The sequence below is a fragment of the Halichoerus grypus genome, chromosome 8, assembly GCF_964656455.1.
Source record: "Halichoerus grypus chromosome 8, mHalGry1.hap1.1, whole genome shotgun sequence".
Taxonomy (NCBI): Eukaryota; Metazoa; Chordata; class Mammalia; order Carnivora; family Phocidae; genus Halichoerus; species Halichoerus grypus.
In genome coordinates this window covers 1963271-1986271 of record NC_135719.1, presented here as the reverse complement: position 1 = coordinate 1986271, position 23001 = coordinate 1963271, and the positions used below count along the sequence as shown (strand labels likewise).

Genomic DNA, 23001 nt, shown 5'->3' with positions numbered 1-23001 from the left:
GCAGGCTCCCCACAGAGCAGGGAGCCCGATGCGGGGCTCGATCCCAGGACCCCGGGATCATGACCTGAGCCGAAGGCAGACGCTTAAACGACTGAGCCACCCAGGTGCCCCCCAAAATATGTTTAATAGCAAAATCTAGAAGACAACTTAAATATCTCCAGTCGTAGATCACGCATGGGCACGCACGCACACACACAACACACACGCACACATTCCCACTACAAAGGAGACACGAGAATGACTAACAGGAAGCTCAGGTTAGTGGTTAGTCTGCAGGTGCAGGAGGAGAGGGCATGTGATTGGAGGGGAGAGTGGGTTTCTAAGACCCCAGTAATATTCTATCTCTTGGGTTCAATAGTAATACGGGTGTTCATTCCCCCCACCCCCAAACTATGAAATTATGTTTTATCTACTGTTTGGGATAAAATTTTTAAGATGTTTTAGGAGGGCATCTTTCACGTAAGTTCGTCTGAGATCCCTAATCTTAAATGCCACCGACCCCACCCCAGACATCCTGGGCTGCTGTCCTCCAAGCTGATCCTCTCCGCCCGTGCTGAGCACGTGGCATGGAGAAGACCCACCTCTCTGCCCTCCCGCCCCCCCGCCCCGGGGTGTCTTTCACTCCAGGCCCCACCTCGGAAAGTTCTGGATGGGCTCGACAGCCGCTGAGGGGCGTCTGGAAGCCCAGAGAAGGGAAGCGTATGGGGAATTGGGAGAGGAGACAGTTTGTGAGCCCCTGGGCTGGTTTCCACTCGTACCCAGACGGAGCCAGACAGCGTGGGGAGTGAGCAAGCTGGGACCAGCCAGACGGTAAATCATTTAGCAGCCGAGTACTGATTAAGTCTCAGTGTGGTGAGGGCACGGGCAGCGTAGATAGGCTGTCTTAACCTGGAGCTTACCAAGTGCTCTCCGTTGTGTTCTAAACCCAGACCCCAGCCATGCCTTTAATGAGTGGGTCCAAGTGCCCATTACCTCCTGCAAAACGTTTCTACCCCCAGAATTTCACCCAATCCTCCCGTGACTGGGCGGGCGGTGTTACTGCGGGTTGGAGATGAAGAGTGGGTTCAGGGCAGGTGAGGAGTTGTCCCAGGTCACACGGTTACCATGGCACCCAAACTCAGCGCCAGGCCAGCTATGTCTCTGTGGCGAGGGCTCTTCCCACGGGCTCCCCTGCTGTTCTGGGCCTGTGAAGGCATCCGTGCTCTGCGCTCCAGCCCACACCTGCCGGGAACCCCCCCGCCGCCCTCCGCAGAGAGCGACCTCCGCCCAACCCACGCCCCTGCCAGGCCCGCCGACGGGTAAATCCCAGCTCCTTCTGCTCTCCCAAAGCCTCACTCAGTTCTCAGAAGTTGAAAATACTGGTTTTAAAAGAACCTGTGGCTACCATGTAGTTCAGTGTTTTTAATCTTCCACAATCACTGATACCTTGGAGAGACTGCTGACACTGTGGACCTTCCCCCCAGAAAAACGCCCGTAAGTAAAGATTTCCAAAGTGGGCCATGCAATTTCAAAAGGGTCGCAGACCCCGAGATTCCTGCTAACAGAACTGCAGATCAAGTATGGGGTTTCCTCCAAATATTAAACACAGAATTACCACGGGATCCAGCAATCCCCCTTCTGGGTATTTGCCTAAAGAACTGGAAGCAGGGACTCAAACAGATACTTGCACAGCCACGTCCACAGAAGCACTGTTCACTATGGCCAAAGGCTACAAACCACCCAGGCGCCCATCAGCGGACCAGTGAACGAACAAACACAATGTAGCGTAGCTGCGCGCAGCAGAACACTGTTCAGCCTTGAAAAGGGCTGAAATGTTACCACGGATCAACCTTGACAACCTTACCCTAAGTGAGTTAAGCTGGGCACAAAAGGACACAAACTTAGGTACTTGGGTATGATTTGATTGCACCTGTGTGAGATATTTACGGTAGTCAAATTCGTGGAGACAGGAAGAGGAATGGGGGCTGCCAGGGTCTGGTGGAGGGGGGATGGGGAGTTAGTGTCTAGGGGGACAGGGTTTCAGTATGGGATGATGACAAAGTTCTGGAGATGGATGGGGGTGACGGTTGCACAATGCGAACATACTTCATGCCACTGGGCTGTGTGCTTAGAATTAGTTAAAAGGGTGAATTGCGTGTTACATACATCCTCCCCTGGCTGGTAAGGATTAGGGACAGGGCTAGGCAGGCCGCCTTGTTGCAGGGCTGCGCCCGGGCCCTCTGCCATGGAACACACCCAGTTGGGCCAGCTCCCGGAGGACCGGCTGTCTTCTCTGAAGAAACCCTGGTGGGTGGGGCCTCAGGGAAGAGGCGGCATGGGAGGCAGGCGGCATGGGTCGCGCTATCCATAGGCACTTCCGCTTCGGGCTTCGTAAGCCTTACACACGAGGGGATGAGATCCACCCAGGTTGCCTGTCCCCTCCAGCCAAAGTCACATTCTCTCAGGAGTGAGATAATGCCACCCAGCGGGGTCCCGGGACCAATGGCAGCAGGGAGAGATCTTGCAGGTCCCATCCCATAGGCACTTCACATGCGTCCTGAAGGATGGGCTCAGGCTTTCCTCTGTAGAGACCCATTGAGCTACACCTGAATCCCAGCAGAGATGTACATCTGCAAACGTTTTGGTGCATACCCAGCTCTCTGGCCAGGTGTGAATGGACGGAGGGGTAGGGGTGAAGAGAGGAACCATGCCACCCGAAGGCCTTGGGGACCGGTTTATCTGTCATCAAGATGCGCTGTTATATGACAGAGCTGGTCGCTACTATCACTCTGCAGCATCCTTGAGGGGTCTGAGCGAGGCACGGCGTGAACCTAACAGTAACCAGATCACAGTGCTGGAGACTGAGACCATTGGCCGGTTTCCACTCTAACAGAGTCCCTGAGATTATCCCTCCAGACCCATCTCATCCTCTGGATTATTTCCTAAGGATAAATTCCTAGGAGCTAAATGGCTAGATTAGACTTTTGGTTCGAAGTATACTTTACAATGTTTGTACTAATTTGGTGGGTAAAATAAACAGTGTATTTTTAAAGTGCCCATTTATCCGCACCTTGACCACCCATGGGTATTCTACTTCAAGTGGTTACACCAACTCACAACTTCAAATGGCATCTGACTACTCAAATCTCCTTAGCTGATAAAATCTATGAGTGATTACGGGCAATCTCTTCAAATAAATACTGATACCAACTTTGTAATTTAACATGGCATTGCATTAAATAATGAGACATTTAATGTGTACTTATTGGATATATTCATTTGATTATTTGATTTCTGAATCTACATGCGATCATTACAGACAACATCCCTGATGACGTCTCTTCATGTCCTGTGCTCTCTGACAGACTGCCTTGTCCTTTGACCATTACGTATGTATTTACATTATCCCACATGGTTGATAATGTTCCCCTCAGTGTGTCACTAGATTAGGCTATGCTTTTTACTACGAAAGTTTTATATTTTTAAATAAATCAAATCTGTAAACTCATTCTTCTGTGGTTTCGAGCAATAATGGTATCAACTATGTCAGCAAATACAGAATACTGAAGCAGTGCTTACTGGGGGGCATTGAACCTAAGCAGGGGACCAGGAATGGCTTTCTAGACTCCAGAATCTCGACCGACTGAGGCTTCTGTCTTGAGATTTCTTACCTGCAATTGTCTCTAGCTGGTAAAATATATTCCTCCATCATTTTCATTTTCAAACGCCCTGGCTATTCTTGGCCCTTTGTTCTCCCATATAAACTTGAGGCTCGCTGTATCAGGTTCCACAAAGAATCCCGTTGGGATTTTTACTGGGATCCTATTAATCCTACAGCTCTATTTTTGGAGGGCTTAAAAATGAGCTTCCTTATCCATTAACATGGTATAGCTCTCATTAAATCAGGTCTTCTTTAATGTCTTTTAAAAGTTTTATAATTCTCTCCAGGATGTGTCTTGTACATGGTCTGTTAGATTATTCCCAGGTACTCAATATTTTTTAATGCTACAGTAAATGATATTTTCCCCCTTTTTTGTGTGGAATTTTAAACATTTTTTTACTGATTTATAGAAATAAGATTTTTGTGTATTTATTTTATGTCCAGCAACCTAGCTAAATTCTTATTACATCAAATAATTTGTAGATACTTCCAGGTGTTCTACACAATCATAATCTGAGAATAGTAGTTTTATTTGCTATTTCTTTTTAGATTTTTTTATTGAGGTGTGATCTACATATCATAAAATCTACTCCTTTTAAGTGCACGTTTGAATGGTTTTCGGAAAGTTTAGTGAGTCGTGGAGCCACCATAACAGTCTGGCGTTAGAACATGCTCATCTCTTTTTTCCCATGTCTTACACCTTTTCCTTTTTTTAAAAGATTTCATTTATTTATTTGAGACAGAAAGAGAGAGAGGGAGAGCACAGAGGGAGAGAGAGGAGAAGACTCCCCACTGAGCAGGGAGCCCAACACGGAACTCGATCCCAGGACCCCGAGATCATGACCTGAGCCAAAGGCAGACGCTTAACCGACTGAGCCACCCAGGTGCCCCTCTTATACCTTTTTCTTTTCTTCTTTTCCTCCTTCCCTCCCTTCCTACCTGGCTTCTTCCAAATGGAACCTCGGGTCTCTTACAGAACAAAAGCATACACCTTGAGAGAGGCAGAAAATCTGTAAGCCCCAAGGGTTTCTGCTTCAACCAACGTGAAGTGTTTTCTCATTCGCTACTTTCTCTGATGGAGGAGAGACGGAGGAAAAGACCACAGGAGGCTGCGCGTTCTGATCCATGCATCCTTTATTCCATGACCGACCGCTGTGCATCCAAGCACAGCACACAAACTGGAATCAACCGCAATCCCGCTGTACAACAATCTGAGGCTTACAGTACATTTAAGGCTTTTAAATTTGAAAAGAAAAATTAAAATAAAACCAAAGAAACCCCCCGACCCCAGACCCCCACCCAGGATGAGTCGTGTAGCGATGGTGAAGCATCGGACGTGCCTGATGCTTACTTGGTGCGACTCTAATGTCAAAACCCAAAGAACTCTTAAACTAAAAAGATTAGTTTAGTGAAATTTTCATTACATAAATTCTTCAAAGCATAAACTTGTCATTTTTTTTTTTGTCTTGGAAATGTTATAAAATTTTTTTCGATAGCAAAACATAGGAATAAAAACATATTAACAAAATGTATTCAATCATTTACATTACAAACAAGGGATCTGCAGTTCATTGTGGTAGCCTGACAAAAGAAAAGTACCCATTAAGAATCTATGCACAATGTGATTGCAAATATGTACAGTACTTTAAAAAAGCCTACAAGGAGGACTTCACAGAAGGAAAGTTGGCTAGGCTCTTTGTTAGACCAACCAGACAATCAAAATATTAAAACTCTGTTGACTAGTAATAAATTTACACTTAAAAAAACCCCAGTTTCCTTTTAAGAATATTCCAGTTATATTTATATGGTTCCAGTTGATGAAGCTGTTCATGATAGTTCCAGTAAATTACCCTTCCATTGATTTGTTTGTTGGGGTGGGGGGGGGGGGGAGATCGGCATGGTCACGAAACTTAACAAAGGAATTTTCATCACCCTAGTGTCCCAGTTACACGATCACGGCTTCACAAATGGATCGAACCCATGAATCCAGAGGCTGAAAAAGAGCTGCATATCAAGTACTGAGAACATTGGTGGAGAGAGGGCTGAGTCCCGCGGGAATGAATCGTCAGCCGTGGGTACGGCCGAGCAACCGATGTGAGCATCGTCTACACAGCACGGGCAAACCGACCGTGCCCGCGCCCAGCTCTCATCCCCATTCCCGCCAGGCAATGACGCTGGGTGTCACCACCGTTCGGTGCCGCGTGCTGTGAGGAGTAGAACGACCTCGAGGGACAGAAGACGGGGACCTGCTCAGGTCTCTGATCAGAACACCGAGAGGCGGGTACCTCCTCCGGGTGATCCTGCCATGACCGCTTTCCAGTTCGAGCATGTGCAAAACAGAGGACTCGTGTGTTCACAGTTAAGTGAGGTAAAATCACGGTGTCTCCTTCAGGAATTCGGCAGTTCGTGGGATATGAACTGTTTTAGTCTTTCTAGGTATTGTGCGTAAAGCTCTATGTCGTTGTGCCCAGCCCCTTCAACCCACAGGGGCTCCACGGCTCGGGGACAGCGCTCGTACATGGCCAGGCCGTGGGAGAAATCGATGACCTCGTCCTCTGTACCGTGAATAACCAGCACAGGCGAGGTGACTTTAGAGATCTTGTCGATGCTGCAGAACAGAACAGGGGCGGGGAGAGAGAGGGCTCCGTTAGTGACGACCACGGACTGCGCATGTCACACCTGATGTCCCTGACGGTAACACCGGGGGGGGGGTTCCCTCGTTTTTCTAGTGATTCTTTTTATTTTCCTAAATAAACTTTTCAATTTGGGGGGATAATTTTGGCTTTACAAGAAAGGTGCAAAGATAACAGAGATCCCGTTGGCCCCCAGCCCATCTCCCGTAAGGCTAACACCCCACATTGCCAGGACATGTCTGTCAAAATCGAGAAACCAGTGTCTAGGCGCCACCATGAACAAAACCCCACACTCTGCCTGGATTTTGTTAGTTTTCCCACAGATGCCTTTTTTCTGTTCCAGGATCCAGTCAAGAACACCACACTGCATCTGGCCATTGCGTGCTCGTTAAAGTATGTTATTAAAAACAGAACTCCTAAAAGCCACCAGACTAATAATCCAGTAGCTAATATTTCTGATATATTCATATTTTTGAGAGAGGATTCTTAAAAAAAAAAAAAATAAACAGGCCAGAACTTGACATGTCCGACAGAGCGTCTCTTCTGAAAGCTTGAACACCTAATCCTCGGCTGCCTGCGTTTGCAGTCTTCTTGGCAAGATAACTTCAGAATCGACTCAAAAGATCCTCAAAACCCCATCTCATAAATGCTTATGCCTCATTTTTTTTTGGTAAAAACTGTACTACTTCGCTTGAAAACATAATGCAATGCCTAGCTTGGAATCTGAGTGATCTCGGATTGTTTATGAGAACGGAATCTACCCTCAAAGGATGAATATTTGAGGATCTTCAAAAGAATGTGCTGCAGGCTCTGAAAACATTTCCCAAAGAGGAATTCCAGACGTAAGCCTTGTTGGCAGGGCATGCAGGCAATGTCCCCCCAGAGGGGACCGCTGTTTAACCTACGGACGCAGCAGGACGGGCGGATCTGGCCACCTGTCCTGGCACCGAAGCCCCCCTCCGGTGACTGCTCTTTCTGTGTCTGATGCCAGCCAAAGCTACGAAAGGATACCAAGGGCAACTACCTGCAGGGACCCCGCTGCTCACAGGAACGACTAACACTGATGAAACAATTTCGACAGCCAGGTGCTCTGTGCTTTCCATACAAAAACACCTGAGTCTCCAGCGGACACAGGAGACAGGACAGCCCAGCTCCGGGCAAGCGAGGAGGGCACCAAAGCCAGCGGGGATGAACACCGCCGGCCTGAGCTTGGGCAGGTAACAACCCCTCGCATCAAGGGCACCGCCCAGAGACCTACACACAACTGTCACAGAACCTTGACCAGCAGCTCGCGACGCCACCCACCACTTCGGGACACCCCAGGGAGATGGCAGAACCCCACCGGCCGTGGGATTGGCCAAGATCAGAGCCTCGGGTGGCGGCATATGCAATGCCCCAGATTAGCAGTCGTGTTTAGAAACCCGTTTTTCTCCGGTTTCATGTTAACGAGACTTCTTCTGAGAATGTGGGAGTCCAATTATATTCAATTAAAAAGATACGTACTGGCAGAACGGGCCTGGGGCTGTGCTCCATGCTGCACAATTCAGTAGGAGAATCTCTACAGCCTGAGGGTGCATCTCAAGCTAAATGTGAGCGTCCGAGTCTAAGTGGAAAGCAGGTAAAGGAAAAGAAGCTACAAACCAAACAGGGATCAGGGCTCCTCTCGCATTGTTGGTAATATTGAAAGGAAGCGGGAAATACCTTCCTTCAAAGAGAGGAATGCAAACGGAGACAATTCTGACACTCGGTAGCAACGGTCCCCGTAACAGAACGTCTACTGAGTTCAATTAACGATGAGGGTCCGTGTGACTGTTCGTGGTTCGAGAGCTACCGTGTTAACGCTCCAGGGCACGGGAGGGATGGACGGCCTTCGGGGCGGTGTCCACACCCCTACCTTAATTCAGCAGACTGCTTACCTTGGTCAGCCTCAGCATCCTAATCTGTAAAATGAGGACTCTGTGACTTGACCCACTTCTCCCGGCCGCTGGGAAGCCTACGGTAGGGGTGAGGTGAGGAGCAGGGGGAGCTGTTTAGCGCTACGCCTGGCGGATCAGACAGACCCAGGGAAGACCGGTTGCTGGTTGACAGTTAATTAATAAGCTGCGGTTAGTTGCCATGGCTGTATTTTAAGGTGTATGCTAATTTAAGAGTCAGGAAACAACCTAGGCGTTTTGTCGCCACGGTAACGCCTAGCATCCCTCCCACAAACACGCTAAACGTCTCCCTTTCCACAAACTGGCCTCTCATTACCCATTCGGCACAAACACGGCCACATCTGAGCTGCACATTCGCCCTACTTAGCATGCCCGGCCACGGCAGCAGGAATTCGCCGCTAGGTCAACTTTCTTATGAAGCTGGAGTCTGCCCTGAGTGCTGGGGCCAGCTGCACGGAACTGAAGGTCACCCGACGTGCTAACAGAAGGCTTCTTTTTGTTGCAGGAGGACAGGCTGTGTGACAGATGTTGACATTACCAAGCGATGCTCGCTCCCCCCGGCGAGAGCAGAATGACAGCCAGGAGTGGGTCGATCAAAATCCTGAGACCGGGCTTTACTCCTGCAGGGGGCGTTTCCTACAAAATGGCAACACGAGCCGGCCAGTCCTGCCCTAACGGCCTCAGACTTGCTTTAGCAACGCACAATGGGAAAAGTTTAGGGGGCAAATCGTTTTTGTGGAAAACACGGTCCTCAACTCGGATTTTAAGAAAAAAAAAAAAAAAACCAAGTAAAATTTTCAAATGGAGGTATTCAAGAAACCACTAGCTCGCTGCTCTGGCATTTAGAGCACGGTGATGACCCACTTCCCTTCCTTCCGTCAGTGGGATGAGCAAACAGCAGGCCTGGGCCGGGAGGATCCAGCCGTGGGCTCCCGTCCACGTGCTCCCACAGGCAAGGAGGCCTGTGGGAGGAGCTGGGGAGCAGGCTGGAACGAAGGGCTCCCAGGGCCGTGTTCCCTGATACTAGGACGGTGGCCTGTCACCAAAGCACAGAAGTTCTGGCCTGCAGCTCACCTCCCCTTTCCCCTCACCTGCACGGTCTCACCGAAGGAGGAAGAGGTTCTAAAATTGAGCACGTCTGCAGCTTTGTGTGCGTGTGCAGACCGCTAAGTGCCTCATCATGCATTTTGCATGCAGCTCTCTGCAACTCCACCATACACGCCCATCTGCGTGAACGAGCGAATCTGGAACGGTACTTTTTTCAGGATACGTGTGGGCACTTTTGTTTTCATCTTGCACGTACAGCCGAGTCCATTAACCCTGGATGTCAGTACGAGCAAGGTCCTTACACGTCATCCGGGAAAGCTCTACAGATGAGTCAGGCCCGGAGGACCAAGTCTCTGGGTGGTGTCACCGTCACCTCCCCGAGGTGCCCAGCACAGGGTCTGACGCGTGGCTGCATTCAGGAAGACTGATCAGTGGTCCGCCATTCGCGGTGGCACCTGAGCCCGGGTCACTGGGCGCCCCGGCACCTGCTGCACACGTGTGAGCTTACCTGGGGAAAGCGTCGAAGCAGTACGTTTTCCTGGTGTCCGGGAAAGCCACGCGCAGCCCCGACATCAGAGGCGAGTGGAGGATGACGGCGGCACACTCGTACCTCGAGGCCAGGTCTACCGTGGGGACGGTCCCGATGCTCTGGCCATAGAGGATGATGTTCTCAGGACTCACGCCGTACCTGGAGAGAAATCAGGGGGTGCTCGCCGTTAGCTAACGGACGGAAGACAGAAGGGGGACAAAACCGTGACAGCTTAAACTCACAAAACCCCCACGGCTCCTGGTTTAAAAAGACATCATCTAACTTGTACACTTGAGCTTAGAATAAACGTGAACTTCACACAAACACATGTCAGGGGCCCGTCTCAGGAGGAAGGGGCTGGGATTCTGTCTTCCACGACATTTTTTAAAAATAATGAACGCAACACGTTTAGGGGTGGGAGTTAAGAAACAGATGCATCATAAGTCCCATTTCGTAGTTCCAGAGTCCTCTCGTTTCCTATCCTCCCCTCTTCAGAGTTTCTCTGATAATCACCAATTTCAATATTTCTGAAGTAAAAGCAAAAGCGCATCTGGCCAATTGTACTAGTTTTATGAAGAGCCCTTCAAGTGAGGTTTTAATAAAACATGAAAGGTACGAACATTTATCAGACAAAGGTACTGAGAGACGATTAATCTGGAGACAAATCTAGTGTCTTCAGCCTCTCCTTGGGGCTAACCCCTTCGGAGCCTTCCTGAGCGGTCTCCCGAGCCACCGTCTCTGGGCCTTTAGTTGGTGCCGGCCACACTCCCGGTCCCCGCGCCTGCCGTGTGCACAGGCCGAGCTCTGGCCGGAGGAACGCGAGCAGAAGGACGCGAGTGCAGCTTTCGAGAGAAGGGTGTGCTCTCCCCCCCCTCGGCGGGAAGCCGACGGACGTCACGGGGTGGGGGGGTCCTGGCCCACGCGGAAGAATGCAGCGAAGGTGAAGACGTCAGACAAGGTCAAGGGAGAGCAAGGACATGGGAGGGGAGCTCCGTCACACCGCTGTGGGCGTACAAACTGGTACGAGCACCTGGGAAAATCATCCCTTATCATCTGGTGAAGCTGAAGCCCGTGATCAACAATTTCGCTTTTCGGCATAAATACCTACCGTCGCTCCCAGGGCCACATGAAGTTCGCTCTGATAACGGCCTTCAGTGACAGGAACCGGCAGCCAAGAACGGAGGGGACGGCAGGATTTCAGCCCGGCTTTCTCCCCGCCCCCCCAGCTCCCCAAAACGCCACAGGAAAACGGGGGTTCTTTAGAAGGAATTCAGGGAGGGAATGGCTATTTCTGGAGGGGACACACTGTGTTTATGGAGAACCAGCAACGGAGCTGTGCCACGGGGGGGCAGACAGGCGCTGAGCACACGGGGGATAAGGGGGACTTTCTCCCCGAGCAGGGTCAGGTGCACACGGCACAGCTCGGGAAAGTGCGGGAAAGCAAGGAGCAGGTGCAGAGTCCAGTGCGCAGCTCAGGGGGGCGCATCTGGGAGCAGCGTGAATGTGCTAAGGGTCTGAGCTTGTCCTGGAGACGAGGAGGGACACGGGAGGCAAGGGCAGGTGACAGGAACAAAGTTAATGCTCTGAGAAGAGTCACCTTTGAGCGACATGCAGGATGGACAACAGAAGCGTGCCAAGGGGGCAGGGAGATAGGGGATTATTAAGAATCATACACGGGGCGCCTGGGGGGCTCAGTCGTTAAGCGTCTGCCTTCGGCTCAGGTCATGATCCCAGGGTCCTGGGATCGAGCCCCGCGTCGGGCTCCCTGCTCAGTGGGGAGTCTGCTTCTCCCTCTGACCCTCTCCCCCTCTCTCAAATAAATAAAATCTTAAAAAAAAAAAAAAAAAAAGAACCACAGGCAAGATGGAACAGAAGAGTACGAAAATTTTAAAAAAACCAACAGAAGAAAGAGATGCTCTGTCCTCCTGCAGACACAGGTGCTCAGAACCCGGACCTGCCCTCTCTTTCTAGAGGGACGTGTCTGTGCGGACCCATCCCCTGGAACTTAGCACCACCCAATGCAACTGTGCCTTTGGAAGAGTGTCCCAGGGTGAAGGTCTCGGGGGTCCTTGCCTGGGGCAGGAGCAGTTGGAAGACGCTTTTATAAAATGATCGGCAGAAAGGATTTTGAGGGAGAGATCTGAGCAAGGAACAGGTGGCCACCGCACCCTGGACCCCAAATCCCTAAGTCTGAGAGCCCCCAGTGAGGCCGGAACGACGAGAGACCCAGAGAGGAGCATCTGTAGTGTGTGAGCAGACCGCCGCACAGAAAAATGCCCTCCACGAGGGGAAGCCATCCCAGCTCCCTCCCCTTCCATCGTGGACGGGGAGGCCCATTCCAGCAGGAGTTTTCAACCCAGGGCTCAGGGACCCTTGAGGGGAGCAGATGTAAGACTGGGTCTCCTCCTCCCTTTACAATTTTCATTAGATTCCTAAAGTTGTCTCTGACCCCCCAAAGCACAAGGGCCATTGGCTACTTCACAGGATGGGGAGGTGGGGGCGGGGGGGAGAGAACACCCAGAGAGAGAAGAAACCCCACATCTGGAGCGTGGGTCCTCCCTTTGCTATCAGTTACGAACAGATGAGTCATCGATGAAAGAAAAAGATAAGAGGAGGAGAAAACTGGAAACTAAGGGCCGAGGATGAAGAGACAATTAATACCGAAGGTAGGAAACCCAGTGCGGGCCCTCCCGGTCAGCATGGCACCATGCTGACCTCCCCCCCACCCCCCGTGCCCCGATCCACTGGCTGGTGAGGATCACACAGGATAACCTAGTGCAGCGATGAGCAAGTGTTAACTCTGCTCCATCCAGCATCCCTATGCTGTCAGGATCCTGGCTTCCACACAAGCCTCCCTGGACTTCGGGGCCCCACGGAACAAAGAAGGGAGCAATGAGCCCACACCCCAGGGGCGTGGCCTGCCCGGTGGGGCAGGAGGTCCCGAATCCGTCCATCCTTGGACGCTGCGATCTTACAGAGAGGCTGGGGCTGTTTCGCCGGAACACTTGGCTCCTAGGCTTCCTGTTGGCCCGCACCCGACACCCAGGACCAACCTGCACAAATCCCAGCTTTCAGGTGCAGACTCAAGTCCCTGGTCACAACCAGCACTCTGAACTCCAAGCTTTCACTCGAAAACTTCACCAGGTAAAACACAAATACGCTAGCCATAAAGGGAAAACACAATTATGTTACATTAAAGTCAAGAACTTCTGCTCATCAGAAGACCCCGTGAGAGAGTGAAAAGGCAAGTCACCAATGGGAAAGACACCTGCCATACCACACAACCAAGAGCTCACTTCTAGAATCTACAGAGAATTACTACAAAGTGAGAAAAAGACAACCAAGCCCTGCAAAAATGGCATTTTACAAAATGGGCATTTTATAAAAGAAGAAATCTAAAATGGCAGGGAGGGCGGTGGAGGGGACAGCTGGCTTAATTAGGAAAAAGGGACATGCAAATTAAAACCATCATGTGATGCCGACAAAAATTTAAAGGTGGACGGTACCGAGGGTTGACAAAGAGGCGAACCACAGACCCTTTCCTTCCCTCCTGACGGGGCGGTAAGTGGACACAACCACTTTGGAAACGTTTGGCGACCGTCCGTGGAAGAGAAGATGCAGGAACGCACACCCGGTGACCTGGTAATTCTACTCCCAGGCACGTACATCACAGCAAGACGCACTCACGTCCACCAAGAAACACACGCAGGACGGTGTGTGGGCACGTGTCCACACGGCCGAGGCAGCCCTGACGAGCGTCGGCGGCCAGGTGGACACGGAAGCCATGCTGGGGGGCCAAGGGGGCAGACACGGCAGAACACACGCCCTATGGCGCCACTTGCAGAAACGCAAACCCACCCAGACGAAGCTGTATTGTCGGGGGATAGTTAATCGGGTCATCAGCCCAGAAGGCAGAGCAGGGAAGGGAAGTCTTACGAGGACGGACGGCGGTGAGAGATGGGGGCTTGTGGAATTCGGTTTACGGGCTACGTCTGGTCATACTGTTCCTTCTACTGTCCACAAAGCTGGACGTTCACATTTTAGGGACGTTCCTATCTGGCTGATCTATTTTGCAACAAAAAAATACTGTTTAAAAGTTCACCAGATAGGGGCGCCTGGGGGGCTCCGTCGGTGAGGCGTCTGCCTTCAGCTCAGGTCATGGTCTCAGGGTCCTGGGTTCGAGTCCCGCGTCAGGCTCCCTGCTCAGCGGGGAGTCTGCTTCTCCATCACCCTGCCCCCCACTCATGTTTGTTCTCTGACTTTCTCTCTCTTTTTCTCAAATAAATAAAATCTTAAAAAAAGTTCACCAGGTAGTTCAGATATGGAGACAGCCCTCACAAAGACTGTTACAACTCATGGTAGATTTTGTGCTAAAAATAAAGTTCGTAAGCAAACATGAGGCCGTTAAAATTATGTCTCATGAAGACAGTGTGAGAAGAACTCATGCTACCAAGTTCAGTAAAAAGCACTCTACAAAATCAGGGTCACAATTACATTCCTTATAACAAAAGCTATAAATGGAAAAGGGACCTGAAATCAATATACTAAAATGGGAGTGATGCTTACCTTCATTCAGGTGGTGAGACTTTTTGTTTCTTCTTTTCTTTTTTAAAGTCATCTCTACACCCAATGTGGGGCTTGAACTCACAACCCCAAGATCAAGAGTCACAGGTTCCACCATCTGAGCCAGCCAGGTAGCCCTCATTTCTAATCTCTAATTTCCTTTAATTATTAGGTACTGACTTGTTTAAAACAATCAATGATGGAAGCAATATTGTCAGGTCTTTCCGCAAAGGGTTGGTAAGCATTCCGCTCGGTGCCAGGGTTCCTGTGCTGGAAGGGCTTTGCAAACTGTAGAGTGCTGGTCCAATGTTCATGTTGGTGAGTATTATGTTCGGGACTTTCCTACTGTTTTCCTGTCTTTACTAGACTATGTGACAACAAATGAGGAGCTAGGGAAGGGGCCGGGTGAGGAGACAAGTACTTCTTTCAAGGTATCAAAGATTTTCGGTGGCACATGTAAGGGGTCCCTGTTCCCCTTTGAGGAGGAGGACACTAAAGTGTGTCCTCTTCACCGTACCACCATGGGTTTTCTTTTTGGTAGACTAAAGGTACAAGATTGGTAACTTCTATACCAATGGTTCCAAACTGAGAAGTATCTGAATTTCTTGGGAATTAAAAAAAAAAACGTAAATTCCCTGACTGAAAAATTTTCCATGCGTAGAAATTCCAGTGGGTTTGTGGATTCCTAGACTACACATTGATGGATATGGAGTAAAAAGTGTAGGATCAGACCCTAAAGCCCCTTTAGGTCCCAAGTTAAATAAAAAGACAGAGGGAACACAGAGCCAGTAAACGGAATCTACTTACGGAGCCTGTGTGAAACAGGGCATTCTAAGATCGTAGCTTTAAAAACAAACGGCAGGATCAAGTGAAAAGCATTCGTTCAAAAACATCACCGGTCCCCAAGTCCTACACCTCCATTCTAAAATGAAGCATTCGTGAAGCCCTCCCACCCGGAGCCGACGGTTTTGCGTTGGGCAGAAGCAACAGAGGCTCAGAACCGGGCAAGCTGCGGGTCCGCGCGGGTGGGGAGGCGAGGGCGGACCCGGTCCCGGGGGCCGGGCGGGCGGCCTCAGCAAGGCCGCGGGCAGGACAGGGAAGCCAAATACACACAAGCGAGCCCGGGCACAGACGGGCGGCAGGGCCTCCGCCACCAGAGCCGGAGGGAGCGCCGCGCAGAGGTCCGGACTCACGGGGTGGGGGGGACCTGCGGAGCAGGTGCAGAGAGGACAGGAAATCGCCCGCACGGGGACAGACGCGAGTCCGAGTCGGGGAGAACTGGGGCGCCAGCTCTCAGTGATGGCACCGAGCCACGGGGGCAAAGGCTGGGTGGGCTCTGATAAAAACCCAAGGGAAACTCGGCCCTCGCGCCTGGTGACGGAGGCCGCTGGGGGTCGGGACGGGTGGCGGGGTGCCCGTCGGGAAGGCGTCACTACCTCCCACGGTGTGAAGACCGAAGCGAGCGGGCGTCGGTGAAAGGTGCGGGGTGGCCCTTCAGGCCCATCCTAGCGCGCCGGGGACTTACTCCCCCCTCCTTCCTTCTGCTCCTCCTGGCCCACCTCGTGGGGCCCCACCCCGCCCTGCAGGCCCCTCTCCTCCCGTGCGCTCCCCTGGGGGCCTCGCCCAGCGCCAGAGCCCAGCAGGGCACCTGCCGCACAGGAAGGGCGCCGTGACCCTCCGCGCGCCGAGGACGCGGCCGGCGGGGCTTCTAACCCGAGTTCTTGCCCTGACCCTCAGCTCAGCCCGGCCCTTCCTACCGGCATTTCTCCCCGACGGCCCCCATCGCTTCACACTCGCCGCCGCCCACCCCGGACGCGTGGTCCTCCCTCCCCAACGCCTTCCCTCTTCCCCCCATCGCCACAGCCTTCAGTGCTCAGGCTTCGGGATGAGGGCGCATTTCTCAGGCCTCTCTCCCCCCTGCTCCTCACAAACTCTGGGTCACTAAGTCCTGCCCTTTCTGCCTCTGAGACGTCTGCCGGACGACGGCGTTCCCGACACCACGGCTCTGTGGTGCCTTCCTGTGCTAGATCCAACGGATCTGTCAGTCCGGCACATGAACGAGCACGAACACCAGCTCAGGCACCCACGGTCTGTGGCTCACAGGTCTTTCTGGAAGGCTCGCTGTCACGGCCTCGCCCTACCCCGTGAGGCTCACAGGGCCCAGAGGGCCCCTGACTGCTCAAACCACCCACTGTCCCACCCCATCCTCGGGGTTTGTGCATCTCGTGCTACGGCTGGTGAGGAGGCAGGTGTCCTAGTTCCCGACGGCTGACCTGGTTTCCATCCTGCACGCACTTGCTCCTCGCTGAGCCTGGGAACCCCCAGGCCTGGCCACCCCCACTGCTGACCCCTCCTCTTCTCTCTCGGACCCGTCTGAGCTGCCACACGGCGACATTCCATCCCTATGGGAGGCATCTCCCTTCTCACTTAAAAAGAGAGACAGATGGGGCGCCCGGCTGGCTCAGTCCGTGGAGCAGGCGACTCTTAATCTCAGGGTTGTGAGTTTGAGCCCCACATTGGGCGTAGACATTACTTAAAAATAAAAGCTTAAAAAACTAAAATAAAAGAGAGAGAGAGAAAAGAAGAAACCCGTGTCATGTTACTTTGCTAATCACACCCCTTCGGCAAACCACTATCCTTGGGGTAAAAGTCCACATACTCACATTTACCTCCACAACCTGGCCCACCTCACTATTATAACCTTTTATTTTCTCTCCAAATGAACCTTCTCCTGCAGTTAGACTCCTCGCTGTATCATAAACAGCCCCTACTTGGAAGACTCCAGGGTCCCACCTGCTTCACACACGCCTCCTGAACACCGGTCTGCTGGGGTCCTTTCCCTCCTGACCACTCACCCGAGGACACGGTGGCGTGACGGTGTGTGCGAGGTGTGTGCGATCGACCACGATGAGACTGTAAGCCCCACACGGGGGGAGGCAAACAGTACCCACACTCGGGCGCCCCCCTGGGTACCTCAGAGGTATTTCTTCCTTTGAATGGAACGTGGCTCCAGCCAAAAGCTGTTTTCCGACCAATCACAACTGAATGCCATATACAGTTATCATTCCAACGGCTAGATAATGCCCTCGAAGCTCAGCATCTTCTTGAGGATCTGGGTAGGAGCTTCTGAATCTCCTGTCTGCAAACTAGCAGATGAGTCGGTCCATCGAGGATCACAACAGTTAGTGAGCACCATTTCTTAGGCGTGAGGTTAGATTTACTTAAGACACAATGCAGGAAACCCAAGCCTCCCAAATTTTGCCAGGGGAGAGCCACGGCCCCGAATAACCACACCCTGGAAACCTACATCCACCCCCCCCCAACCTCTCCAAGTGCCTACCACCTTGCTGCGTCACAAGCGACGTCGGGTTCGGGCTGGCCACCCCCAGCGTAGGTCTCTGCTCCCGTCGGCACCCAGGGCACCCAGGACGTGCCCCAGGAGCCCCCAGAGCCCGGGCGAGCCGGCAGCACGGGAGGCAAGAGCCCGAGCTGGGAGGGCGTGTCCTGTGGGAACCAGCCCTTCGCTGATAACGTGAAACCGGTTTGTTTTCCTTTTAACATAAGGCTTTCTTTTCTGTCTACAAACGCGAAGCAGAGCCTCCCCGAGACACTGCATCCTGTTTAAGTTAATGGACCCTGACTTTGCCCTGTGTCGAGAGCATTTCCATTTATCTTCACAAGAAGCGTGCTTGGCACAATTCCATGGACTTTGAAGTCGATATTTTAAATATTTCAGAGTTAGAATTCCTGGTGGAAATGTCTTGAGACGTAGGATAAAGATAAATACACAAGGTAACGTGAATGTTAATTGAAGGATGAGGTCGGGGATGCTGAGAAACCCCAATAAACTTCAGGGCAAAGCCTCAGAGTGAAAGCCTCGCCCACGCAGGGGAAGCAGGTGCGTAAGCAGGACCCGCCAAAAACCATGGGCACAGAAAATGGTAAACCAATCTTACTTTCTGTAGCCAAAGCTTAACAAATGTGCGCCTTATATTTAATTATGAGGAAGGTGAAAAAAGCATCAATCACCCAAAACATGCTTATTTTCCTTTTCTAAAAATACAGCTGTCTAGGTCTAGACTTTTTTTTTTTATGTTATACATGATGTTTCACAAACAGATTTCTATCGGTCATTAATTCCAATGGTGGAGAGCAAAGGAAACACATTTTAAAGTATCCATTGCATTAGTGCTGTTTGAGAAAATTAAAAATCTTAAAGGTTGGTGATGTCAATGGTGTATTTGTTTCTTTTCTTCTGATAAAGAGAATTTGGTTAAAAGAGACATTTATAAACAAGATAATTATAACCTCTGGAAGTTTTACTAACCTGAGTATGTTCAAGGTATTTTCTCAACACTGGTTATAAAATAAAATGTGCCAAATGCAACATTAAAAGTGGCCTCATTCATTTGAAGTTAACAGTGAATTGGGGAGAAACAATGTGCTCCCGGGTTATGAGTCTTTGGGGAAATAAAGAACAAAATGTGATTCAAACCAAGAAAGAACATGAAAACCAAGTTGAAGTTTAGGCCAAATGAATATCATGGTCAGTAGGTTTATCAGAGTACATGGAAGGAACGATCAAAACGGGGACGGGGGTCGGGGGAGGTCAGGACTCACAGAAGGGGAGCTCAAGCAAGGAGGGGACAGAGCCTGGCCGGCGGGGCGAGGGGTCACTTCCAGAAGCAGAGGGACACCAAAGGAGGTGCAGTCCAGGACGGCAGGGTCAGGAACACGCAGGAGATCCCAGGATGGCGCTCGGGGACAACGGGAAGGAAGCAGCTGGTGGGACTGAAATGTTGGGAGTTGCTCTGATCAGATGTGTCCGCGGCAAGTTGTGGGCGGGGGGTGCAGACCGGAAGACAATCCTACAGCTAAGGGTTGGGAAGATGGGCACAAATAGGGAAACTGGGAAGGAGACCATGGGCGTGTGGAATTTTGTTTCGTTAGAAAATAAGTCTGGGAAGATACAGGCTCAAGTAATTGTGGAGCATCTCAGGAAGGCATTACACAAGTCAGACTCTCCGGTCACTGTAAGAAAAATCTCCTGGGGCGCCCACCGGCTCAGTCAGTGGAACACTGCCACTCTTGACCTCGGGGTCGTGAGTTTGAGCCCCACGCTGGGGGTAGAGATGACTTAAAAACAAAATCCTTAAAAAAAAAAGCAAAAGAAAAATCTTCCTGAAATTGCTTTGATGTCTCTGCCAGACAGACCAGGCCCCGGGCACTCCTCATCCTCCTTCCTGCCAGGGCTCAGAGGAAGCCGAAGGGGGGGAGGCGGGGGCCCGGAAGAGCCATCCGGGCCAGGGGCAAGGCGGGCACAGCTCAAAGCCGAGGCTCTGGGCGGGACCAAACGGCCCTGGTCCCGCGGAGATGGACAGACCCAAGCTGACACCTGTGGACACAAAGATAACATGTCCTCTTCTTGAATGGACCATGACGACGATGACAAAGGGTGGGGGGCACCAAGGGCATTCCAGGAAAACACACCTTACACTCACTCACAGACTCCGAACACAGCAAGACGTGTGTTCCCTGGCATCGCCCTTCGGGTAGGACCTTCCTCCTATGTGGGATGTCAAGTGGGGGTGCAGGGAAGGGTTCTCTGTGTCCGGCCCAAACCCACCCTCAAGACAACTTCGTTCTTTCTGACATTCGAGACTGTTCTCTGCTTCCGCAGCGCTGTCTCGGTGTCACGGCAAAAATAAACAAGACCAGCGTGACTTAACTTTAATTAAAAAAAAATAAATAACTTTTCAGAGGAAAAGGCAGAGTCCTAAAGAATATAAAATCAACTCCTTAGATCTGTTACAATAAAAATGGAATAATTTGCTTGAACTTGTTTGAGGAGAATTGTGCATGGAGTTGTGCTAATGATAACTGAGATGCTTCTGGCATTTTCTAATTATCTGCCATGTTGGAAAGGCCCGAAAATACTGCCCCACCCCCACCCCCAGCTGCACAAATACCTGGAAATGGTTAGAACACCACCTACTCTACTTTTTTGAGGGCATTACATGAGCGGGCTTAGGTAAAACACCTAGCAGGGGCACATGACCAAAAAAGCCATTTAATAAATAGCACTTCTGTCCCACCAAATACAAACACAGACACTTGGCCAAATAAAGCCTTATGGGATCTGCCTGTTCCATATCCAAGAAACACAGCCGAAAGGAAAGTAGACATCTCGTGAAATCTCTGTGATGGGGAGAAACTTAAAAAATCTAATTTCAGAGATGCCTGGGTGGCCCAGTCCGTGAAGCGTCTGCCTTCAGCTCAGATCATGATGTCAGGGTCCTGGGATCGAGCCCCACGTCAGGCTCCCTGCTCAGGGGGGAGTCTGCTTCTCCCTCTGACCCTCCTCCCTCTCGTGCTCTCATTCTCTCTCTCAAATGAATAAATAAAATCTTTAAATAAAATCTAATTTCATGATCTACCTGGTCACCAAGGCTGAAGGTTATTTCTTACAACTGGAGTCTCAAGAATCCAATTCCTAATTATTTTATCCCACCGTAAGGTGAGTTCTCACAACAGCTGTGGTCCACGAGACACGAGACCCAGGTCGGTGTGTCTGCCCGGCTTGACACTGACTTGCAAATACCGTGGATCTGGGAACGCCGCACCACAAAGGCTTTCCACCCTCACTAAAACTGCCGATGTCACCAGAGAGTTCTTGGATGGTCACATCCCGGGACGGAGCACTTCTGAGCTGCCGTGTCTTTTCAGAGCTCCACTCCATCTCCGTGCCCGGGAGCTGGTGGTGCGAACACATGCTCAGGGTGACCACCGCGGGGATGGGCGAAGCTGGAACCAGGACAGTCAATCCACATCCTCCCTCCAGGACGCCGGTGCCCTCTTTCTGCTGAGCCTGGGGGAGGTCACCTGCGTCCCTGCCCAGAAAGGCCCTCCCTACAAGGAGGAAAGCGAAGCTGAGGGAGGGGGCCCGTGAGCTGTTCAAGTCCGTGTCCTCGGGGGTGGCCTGGGTGGGGCTGGGATTATCCCCCTGGAAGCTGGGCTAAAACCAGTCCTTTGTAAGCTCCTCAGTGCACGGTCATGACCACGGGAAGGTGGGGGGCTGGCCGTCTGCACAGCAGGCTAGAAGGAAGAGCGAGGTCTGACTGCTGGCCCTGCCCTGCACCGGTGACCGCTCTGTGGCCCCACTTGCCGGGCCGCACAGGGGGTGTAAGGCCCCCTTCCAGGCCTGAGGCGAGAATTAAAGGCAGTAATGAGCGAAACCCCACAGAGGACGGTCCTCCCCGCCCCCCAGGCTGTTTTCCAGTTTCCATGGCCAGACAAGGCGTGAGCAGGATCTAACGCGGCCCCTGCTCTGCCTCCGGAGGGCCGGCCTGCTCCCCAGCTCGGGCTGAGCACTGCCCCACTCTTCCTGGGGATGCCCTCCGGGGTGGTTTGCGTACACCCAAAATGCAAGTCTGTTAGGTAAGCACTCTCCTCGGGCGGACCCCGCGAAGAAGCCCTTTGTCCCTCCTCGATGGCATCTTCGCTTCCTCTCTCTGGGGTCGAATCTCCTCTTTGGGCCTATCTTGCGTCCTTCCTCCTCACATCCCTACTCTTCCTTCTGCTTCCAGAACCTTCCATCTCCCCCCCCCCCCCCCCGCATCCTTCTTAAGAGCACGGAAAGTCCACAGCATCAATTATGGAAATATGGCAAACCACAGGACAGGGATGGAAAGGCCCTCAGAGATCATACAGATGGATCACTTTATAGATAAGAGAACTCGAGCTTTAAGAGGTTACTAACTTAACTCAGAATTGTAATTACTAAGGCAGCTGCTACCTTATGGCCCCAGAATATGGGCTCAACTGCAGGAAGAAAGGATTTCTATGAATTACAACCAAGCCAGCCTTGGAAGGGGGCAGGCCTGTCTGAATCTCGCCTTGTGACTGGTGAGTCGGCTGCGTGTTTGCCAACCTGCTCGGGGTTTTCCTTCTCTCGTGTGTAACATGGGCTCCTGCCCAATGAGGCTGGTGAGGAGCTACTCCATATTGTGAGTTACCACCCCTTTTAACGCAGACGTAAAGCAAGCTGGTCCTCCGCCCTGGCCTGAGCATTTCAGGTGTAGTAAATGGTGCTTTCAAAGTGAAGATTCGGGGCGCCTGGGTGGCTCAGTTGGTTGAGCGTCTGCCTTCGGCTCAGGTCATGATCTCAGGGTCCTGGGATCGAGCCCTGCGTCAGGCTCCCTGCTTGGCGGGGAGTCTGCTTCTCCCTCTCTCTGCCCCTCCTGCCGTTCATGCTCCCTCTCTCTCTCCAATAAATAAAATCTTAAAAAAAAAAAAAGTGAAGATTCTGTTTAATGGGAACAGTGTCCGTGGAGGATCATGGAGAGTTCTGGAGGTGGATGGTGGGGATGGTTGCTCAACACTGTGAATGTGCTCAGTGTCCTGAGCCTATACCTAATTCAGGTATATTTTATCACAATAAAAAGGAAGGAAAAAAGTGAACATTCTTCTTAAATCTGACTTGTACTAATTATTCCCTGTTTGTTTGTTTATTTATGTTAAGTAGGCTCCACACTTAGCTGGAGCCCAACACAGGACTTGAACTCATGGAGGTTGAGACCTGAGCTGAGATCAAGAGGCAGACGCCTAACTGAATGAGCCACCCAGGTGCCACCCAGGTGCCCCAAATTATTACCT

General features: G+C 51.4%; 1 protein-coding gene across 1 annotated transcript in view; it reads right to left on the bottom strand.

Moving 5' to 3' along the window:
• Positions 1-4756: 4756 nt before the first annotated feature.
• The window catches only part of ABHD17C (abhydrolase domain containing 17C, depalmitoylase), a 45379-nt gene continuing 27134 nt past the window's right edge, over positions 4757-23001 (bottom strand). Inside the window, exons 2-3 of the mRNA XM_036079161.2 lie at positions 9763-9942; positions 4757-6248 (exon numbers count right to left, since the gene is read on the bottom strand). Of these exons, the coding sequence (XP_035935054.2) occupies positions 6029-6248; positions 9763-9942 (400 nt within the window). The 3' untranslated portion in view covers positions 4757-6028. The remainder of the gene's footprint in view (positions 6249-9762; positions 9943-23001) is intronic.